This window comes from Centroberyx gerrardi, chromosome 5 (assembly GCF_048128805.1).
Source record: "Centroberyx gerrardi isolate f3 chromosome 5, fCenGer3.hap1.cur.20231027, whole genome shotgun sequence".
NCBI classification, from domain to species: domain Eukaryota; kingdom Metazoa; phylum Chordata; class Actinopteri; order Beryciformes; family Berycidae; genus Centroberyx; species Centroberyx gerrardi.
This window is the reverse complement of record NC_136001.1, coordinates 27,296,980-27,304,967: the sequence shown is the minus strand read 5'-3', so window position 1 is coordinate 27,304,967 and position 7,988 is coordinate 27,296,980. Positions and strand designations below refer to the sequence as shown.

At 43.4% G+C, this 7,988-nt stretch overlaps 2 protein-coding genes across 2 annotated transcripts; one reads left to right on the top strand and one right to left on the bottom strand.

The window, feature by feature from the left end:
* Positions 1-41: 41 nt before the first annotated feature.
* On the top strand, positions 42-3,811 carry tpgs2 (tubulin polyglutamylase complex subunit 2). The gene is made up of 7 exons (XM_071918924.2): positions 42-170; positions 339-418; positions 538-625; positions 895-1,035; positions 1,181-1,294; positions 1,422-1,585; positions 2,471-3,811. Exons 1-7 carry the CDS (start codon positions 95-97, stop codon positions 2,687-2,689), a joined length of 882 nt encoding a protein of 293 aa, XP_071775025.1. The 5' UTR covers positions 42-94; the 3' UTR covers positions 2,690-3,811.
* A 220-nt stretch (positions 3,812-4,031) lies between these two features.
* aqp7 (aquaporin 7) lies at positions 4,032-6,788 on the bottom strand. Its single transcript, XM_071918923.2, has 6 exons — positions 6,527-6,788; positions 5,341-5,467; positions 5,092-5,229; positions 4,842-4,960; positions 4,483-4,700; positions 4,032-4,232 (listed from the first exon to the last, which is right to left on the bottom strand). The coding sequence occupies exons 1-6, from the start codon at positions 6,662-6,664 to the stop codon at positions 4,034-4,036; spliced, it is 939 nt and encodes a 312-aa protein (XP_071775024.1). The 5' UTR covers positions 6,665-6,788; the 3' UTR covers positions 4,032-4,033.
* Positions 6,789-7,988: the final 1,200 nt, after the last annotated feature.

Below are 7,988 nucleotides of genomic sequence, written 5' to 3'. Positions count from 1 at the left end.
GTGTTTTGCCAGCTGCAGCTGTCTGAAGCCGCAAGATACAGAGCGGAGGATGCATCAAGGTTTTTCTGTTCTCTTGTGATCTCCAGTCCTCGAAATGGAAGAGACCAAAGAGGGCTTAGCCTTTAAAGGTGTTGCTGAAAGGCTGACACTTGGCATTACTCGAATACTTGGTGCGTAGCTGTTTGTGCTTGCTGTGACACTAACAACAACGTCAGTTTAGCTAACAGCTAGCGAACGGATTGGTGTTGTATTGGCAGTAGTAAATTATCAAGTATGGCAGTGGAAGTAATACCTAAACTGTTTTATTATACTATTTAACCTTGAATCTGTTCTGCTAGAGAACATGCCTGGTGTGGTGGACGTGCGTTTCGTAGAGAGGGAGCCTGCAGAGAAGAGATGTCTGCTGTCATGGGAACAGGTGAGAAATAACATCTATTTCTACCCAACAGCAAGAAGCTAAAAGTTTGCTATTGTTTTAGTCAATGGCATGGTCTGGAGTCACTCTTAAGTACTGAAACCCATGTGTTCCCTCTTCAGAAAAACACCTGCATTTTGCCAGAGGACCTGCGAGATTTCTATCTGACAACTGATGGATTTACATTAACCTGGAGCGTCAAACTAGACGGTAGGTGGCATCGTTACTTACATCTTTTTTATCTGTCAGTAATAATATAGAAACCCTCACAAGGCTCTTCACTTACCTTACTAGTGGAATCCACATTAAAAAATTGGAATTTCACTGTTAGAATTCCATGACACCATTAAAAATGCACACAGTTCAAGCAAATTTCTCAAAAAGACTAATATGTACGGTTTTTAGGTCTGTGATATGAGCATAACTCTGTGTGTGTGTGTGTGTGTGTGTGTGTGTGTTTGTGTATGTGTATCTTTCAGATGAGTGTGTGCCTGTCGGTTGCATGATGATTAACAGTGTGGCTAGACTGCGCCCACTGGTCCAACCGATATCACTTTTCTCTCTCCCCAATGCGCCCACACTGGCTGACCTGGACTGGGAGGAGAACAGCGCAGACTGTGGTAAAGCTCACCTGCCAGGTCCTTATGTGGGCCTAACTCATCAATCACATAATTATAAGTTCTGTTAAGTCTGTCAGAAGGGTAATGGATAAAACTGTGATTGAAAGTAAATATGTAGTCAAGATTCATTAATGCTGTCTCTCAGGGTCAGAAGGTGGTCCTACTGCGCCCCATTTTGATTCCCGGAGCCGCGTCTTCGAGTTGGATTCCTGTGGTGGGAATGGCAAGGTGTGCCTGGTCTACAAAAACTGCAGCCCAGGTGTTCAGTTCACAGCCATATTTACAACTTCTATTTTGCATCATTCCCATCATCACCAATGTATTCCTCAAAACTATGAAAATTTCATTTAGGTGTGGGTGTTTGTGCATGCGTGTATGTTTTCTAGGTGTGGTGGCCCAGCAGAGTGAAATGTGGTTTCTGGACCGCTCGCTGTGCTGGCATTATCTGACGCCAACCTTCACCTCCTACTACCGACTGATGATCACCCACCTGGGTCTGCCTGAGTGGCAGTATGCCTTCACCCCATATGGCCCAAGCCCTCAGGCCAAGGTAGCAAGTGGCCCAGGCCCTAATGACCCATTTAAAATCAGTGTGTTGTGGTTTGAATGCCACCTGGAACGCCTTCGGTTTCTACTTCAGGCTGTAAATCTACATTGTTTCTGTTCATTCTCTGTTTTCTCCAGTCTTACAGAATTCTCTAAACCGCATTTAGTTAAAATGTATTAGTAATGTTGTTGTAATGTTTTATGCATAATTAATAACACTGATAGCCATTGAAGGTATATAAAATAGATTTTATTTACTCTATTCCCTGTACAGTATACTACAATGTTGGCTGTAACACTTTAACAAGATTAGCCAAAACTTAAAGTATTCAGATTAAGACATTCACACAAAGCATAAATGCAGTCTTCCTAATCAAGATGTTGAGGTAAAATACAGATGGTCCTTTAGTCCTGACCTCACAAAAGTCTTATTTCAGTGCATTTGCTTCTTAGTCTCTTTTTAACTGAATACTAATGCATTTCACCAATTTTGCCTAAGGTTAAAAGACATCAGTCCAAATTCCTTATCATGCCAAACAGTGTTCAACTTTGCCATTAGTGCTCAAGAACATCCAAGGTGTTTTTTTTAACCACAGTGCTGTGATGATTAGCCCTGCCTCATAAATTATATGATCACGAGGACTCACTTGTTGCTAGATGAACAGTGTGACTCAGGCACTAAATCACCATTGAAGTAGTAATATGTAGTTTTGAGGAGAAAATTTGTAATCTTTCAAACCAAAAATTTGATCTCAAGAGCATTGAGTGAAGCTAGAATTTGGCAAATTTCAAATGGTTATTGTGTTTGCTTTGTGGTGGGACGTTTTTTCTCCACACAACTACATAGCGTATTGTAGTTTTAAACTGTCTACTCTTGTTCCCTCTACAGCAGTGGGCGTCGCTGTACCAGCCTCTGACCTTCAGCAGTGAGCTCAGCCTGGCTGATCCTGCTGGAGATTCCCACCTCAACAAGCTGGACCCTACCAAGGCCTTCAAGGGCAAAACCAAGGCGCCCGCCCCCAAGAAGAAGCAGTCAGCCCAGGGCGGCACAGGGGGCACTGCCAAGGGCCAAGGCGGCACAGGAAGACACAGTGGGGCAAGGCGGTGAGAAGGTCCCCATCCAATGAAGACATTTCAGTCAGCTAAAGCAGGGCAAGCGAAGAGCAGCGGGCAAATTTTTGATTGGGAGGACTTGGTGTGCTAGCAGCCCTACACTCCACAAGAGCTTGCTGTCTAACAGGTTGGGACGCTGTGTCCTGCATGGCTAAAAACGACCTGAAGGAATTGTTTCTGTTTACCTTTCATTGCTAAATGCCTGCAAATCTGAACCACAAAATGTTATATTACCATAGGCTGTCAATAAATCAACAAGCTAGGCTTCAGTAATTAAGGCAACACAGTGGCCAGTCTATTGCTGCAGTGCTTTTCCTCATAGAGCGCTTCCATGACAACATCACAAACATCATCCAAAAATGTGGGAAAATTTTATGATCTCATGATGATATCTACTCTATTGATTACATGTTGATGGACTGATATCATAAAGATATATTCTAAGTGACATTTTGGCCTCAAAATTAGTTTTCTTTATCCAGTTGGAGCTCTTGACGGCAAAAGCACATTGCTTTTGACATCAACAATTGAATCTAGACTTTAATAAATAGGATGTAAGTATCTTGATGCCCCTGTGAAGTTAATCAAGAGGCATGTACGCTCCTTTGGCCCGAGCTCATGTGTGCTGGACTGTGGGGGAGATGAACATGTATATTTTCTTTGGTTGTGTTGCTGTACTTTCAAGCCTTGAGGGGCCAGACCCTGCTGATTTAAATTTATTTTCCATAAGTTATATGTATGTTTATTTAAGTGCCATGCTTAGTGATTGTGTATTTATTTATTTTTACAACGCACACTATAGTTTTTGAGCTCATATCAGTGGTCTTCTGTTATGTCAGATGATATTCATGGTTTCTTCCATGGTTATGTCAGCTGTTCTTGCCTCCAATAATGTGAATGTACGAGAAAAGCCAATGCGTTTGTTTCTGTCATTTTTTCTGCACATAGGAATTCTGTAGCTTTGCCTACAACTGATTGTGCTTAGCTTACTGATGCTGGCTGCCAAGTCTGTAGGCTTCAGAGTGCAGGACGTACAGAAAGGCACCCTGCGTAGGAATTTTAACAATCAGCCATAGATGTTAGTCAGCACCATCCGTGCTACAGTCTTTCTTTGTTACAGTAACTCAAGGTCTGTTGAGTAACTTTTAGAATCATTGCCCTGTATAAACAAAAACTGGAGTTTTCAATCAAATTCCAGTTTTTCCATATAAATCCTAACATCCATCCCCTATCTAAGCAATGTCCCTTTGGTCTATGTTTCACTTTTGCCGTCATGGAATGTTTCAGCTGCATGTACACATCCATGTAGCTACATACACACATCACATAGTAGGGGGTCTTACACACACACATCAGCACAGATGCTTTTCTTTTTCTCCAGAGGGGCGGTCTCCTCCTCTGGCTCTTCCGCCAGCTCTCCCCCCTGATCAGAGGGGGAAGGGTGGTGCAGTTCCACCATGGCCTTGTACAGCCCCGCACCCAGTACCCCTCCTACAAGGGGGGCAACCACAGGCACCCACCACCACCCTTTCCCAGCCCTGCATAGAGAAAGACAGAGAGAACAGATAGAAACTTAAAGGGATATCCCACAAAACTATCACAGAAAGGAAAATGTTTTACAATTTGTACGCCCTTCTCAAAGGGAATGTGTGGACAAACCACATGGGTCATTTAATACTTTCCAGAGGTGTTTTACTTTTACGGTAATACTGACCCCTAACAAACTTAACATGTAGTGTTAAGCAGCATCAAACCCTCCCCCAAAACAAATGCGTCAACCCTGTGTACCTGAACACGTCAGTCCCCCAGCCTGCTATGGCAGTGAAGACCCTGGGTCCCAGGTCTCTGGTGGGGTTGATGGCATAGCCGCTGTTGCTGCCCAGAGAGATGCCAATGAGCAGCACCAGGAGACCCACTGCCACAGGCTCGCTGCCCGCCGCCGCCGGCTTGTTCCTCTGGTCGGACAGAGCCATCAGGCACAGCAGCAGCATGGCTGTGCCAAACACCTGGCAAACACACAGGACAAACACCACACATACGAACATGAATGTTGAACCAATACAGAAAGCAAAGGCATCACGTGGTATCTGTCAGATGATAGTGATTTGTAGTTTGCTGGTAATCCTATAATCCAATTTCATGGTAACCTGGTCAATGAATCCAGCCTGCAAGGAGAGGTACGGTGCAGGGTAGGTGGCAAAGATCCCAGCTGTGGCCCTCGCTCCAGTCACAGTCAGATTCCCTCCACTGTAGTCATATATGGCATCTGCAGACAGCAACAATGTTGGCAAGACAGTCTTAGATGGCTACAAATAAAAAGACAATAGGGGCAAGGTAAAATATACTGAAAAAGAGGATTTCTCATGATAGTGGTCACTGCTTGCGGTGTCCCCTCACCATAGTAGATCACATAAATTGTCCCCGCTGCCAGAAATGACCCCAACAGCTGGGTGAAAACATAGACAGGCAGCATCTTCCACGCAAGACGACCAAACACGCACATTGTGAATGACACTGCTGCGTTCATGTGGGCCCCTGATGGAGAAAGACAGTAAAAAAAATATTTGTCAGCTACGTATGGATTGGGATAAGGATTTTTTCCTCCATAAGCCTAGAGCATGGTATGGAAGTGTTGGGCTCTCATACCTGAGACCTTCCCTCCAACGTGCACCCCCATAGCGACACCCAGACAAAAACCCAGGTTGATGCTGATGTATTGTCCAAACGCCCCCTGTCCTGTCACTACCTGGGCCACAGAACCCAGGCCAAACACCTGGACACAGAGAGGACCAATCATTGACAGGCGAGCACACACAGACGGTGATAATAAACAAGCAAATTACAGAGAGGGAAACTTCCAGACAGTCTAATTAGGGAAAGGCATTCACGCAATGACGAACAGGAAAAACACAGGAAAATATCAGTGATGCTAAATCTTATATTTCCAAAACAGTATTTTACTCAAACAGCCAGAATTCAAGTGAACAGATAATGTTTTGTTTAGGAAGCTCAAACCCTAAGAGAAGCTGAGCTGTTTCCTTTTAAATTCTAACGCTGAGTGAAAGAGACCATGGCCCTTGTGAAAACAGCTGACATTTCAGAAACTCTGGCCGTTCATTCAGGAAACAGGAAAAAATGTGCTTCCTCTTAAAGGAATCGTGTGTATTTAGGTTAACAGAGTAGTTAGCCTAATTACCCAAGCACAAACACAGCAACACACACCGTATGTGTATAAGCCAATAAGCTAAACCTTTTAAATACTCCACGTGAAGACAAAAGTCCAGTGTGTGTGTTTGCCCACATGCTTGTGTGAGTGCCTGTTTGCCTTCAATGTGTGTGTGTGTGTGTGTGTGTGTGTGTGTGTGTGTGTCCAGGGTTCTAAGTATAGGGTTTGTTGTAACAGGTGGATAGCATATGACTTTTGCAACCTTCCCCATGTGGCCCACTGCCACTGACCATTCCCACTGGTGACACTTGATTTCCTGGCTCACGCCCTTGAGTCCACCAATCATCACCCACTGACCCTGCCATGTGACTGGGCAACGTGCTCGCTTATGTGTGTGCGTGGGAAAGGGGAGGAGGGCACGATCATGTTATCAGAGGGTCAAGAGTGTGACGCTCATAATCAATGGCACATGGCTCTTCGCAATACCACAGTATTTGACACTGAGAGGGAAGATCTCACAAATAAAAAGCCACGGTGTCTTCAAAATGATGGAATTCAGAGACATTATTTTTTTGCGGCCATGTGTAAATTCAGCGTAACATCAAGCATAATTCCAACAAATACCATGGCAGTCTAGAGTATCATGTGTTTGTAATGAATTCTTACCATCATGACATATGTGCAGAGGGTTTCAGCAAGTCCCACACGGAGAAGTTCATTCTTTAGCCGGAGTTTACGTCGAGATTTGCAGCCCCCTTTCTGCTGAGGGGCCCCCAGTTCTACTGACTGCACCAAGTCTTTCATTCTTTCTTCTTCTCTTTCTTCTTTTGGCCTCCCTTCTTTGATGGCTTCTGGTTTGCAAAAACCAAACCTCAAGCTTAGGTTCCTTTGTAGGTTGTCACAGTTCCTTGAAGAATTTATGAGGTTCTTCCCCAATTCAACCAGTAGTCCACAAACAAGTCTCTTTATGGCTGTTTTCCTCTTCTTTTCAAGCCTCTCCTCTCTCTCTCTCTCTCTCTCTCTCTCTCTCTGTAGTACATACCCCATTGGGTTTGTCCACATTTTATAGCCTCTACCCAACCCCCTCCTCCCTGGCACGCTTACATATACACAGTCATACACACCCGCCAATAGTTTTCAACGTCTGAAGAGGGTACTTGGCCAATAGGGAAGAAGGCTGAAAAATCAATCTGCCCTGCTACAGAGAAATTTTCTTTTGCTTGGTATGATTAACAAGTCATGTTTTCAAGTGTTTCTTTATTTTTTGTGAATGCATATCTGTAAGAAAGAGTTTTTAACGTGGATGTTACATACATGAGCAGTAACCGTATATAAGGATACATCCACCTCTGTGAGGTTTACCATGGTTATCCCTCTTCCTACATGGCTCAGTTTCCAAAGTCCTTGACTTTAAATTATGTTTTGTGGAGAGATAACAAAAAATGTTGCCTTTTTGTGTTTCTTCGTCTTCAGTCGACAGTAGAGCATACCGCATTGCCTAATGCTTTTTCCGGAATACGGAAACTTCCTTAATTGTGCTGTTACATCATTGAAACTTTGAGAGAATACAGAAGGAGAGCAGAAAAAAACAATCAGTCTTACACAAAGTAGGCCTATTGATCACAAAGAAAGCTACACTGACCTGTCAAATGACCACAAAGACATTATCTGATTAGATTTCACAATGGAAATTTTCAGAAGTTTGCTGTCAAATAGGCTAAATCATCTAAATCATTGTTGTTTTCACTTTAAACATAATGGTCCTAGTAAGTGTAATCTCAACTATTGATCTGGCAGACCTCGCTCTGGTGGAAATTTCCTTGTCAATATCTGCCAAGCCTGTCACCAGATACATAAAAAGACCACAGTACCTCTGGAACAAAAATCATCTTATATCCAAACAAAAACCCCTATATAATGACACGTGAGGCAGCTTCACATGAAAGAGAGAAAGTAAAATAATAAAATAGAGAAAGAAAGACACTAAACAAAAGGCATCCACAAAAGTCAAAACACATTTGATGAAAATCTCATTCTGAAAAACTGGCTGTCACTTCGGTGAAAGGTCCTCTGTGCAAACTTTATACAAATGGCAACTCTGATGCAATAGCGCAACTTTGTCTTAAAG

Bases quoted from the DNA above. Each gene is read 5' to 3' on its own strand.
- tpgs2 (XM_071918924.2), top strand. From the start codon at position 95: ATGGAAGAGACCAAAGAGGGCTTAGCCTTTAAAGGTGTTGCTGAAAGG. The intron at 171-338 runs GTGCGTAGCTGT...CTGTTCTGCTAG, and splicing joins TGGCATTACTCGAATACTTG to AGAACATGCCTGGTGTGGTG. The intron at 1,295-1,421 runs GTGTTCAGTTCA...TATGTTTTCTAG, and splicing joins CTACAAAAACTGCAGCCCAG to GTGTGGTGGCCCAGCAGAGT.
- aqp7 (XM_071918923.2), bottom strand. From the start codon at position 6,664: ATGAAAGACTTGGTGCAGTCAGTAGAACTGGGGGCCCCTCAGCAGAAA. The intron at 4,961-5,091 runs GTGAGGGGACAC...TGCTGTCTGCAG, and splicing joins AATTTATGTGATCTACTATG to ATGCCATATATGACTACAGT. The intron at 4,701-4,841 runs GTTACCATGAAA...TGTGTTTGCCAG, and splicing joins AGGCTGGATTCATTGACCAG to GTGTTTGGCACAGCCATGCT.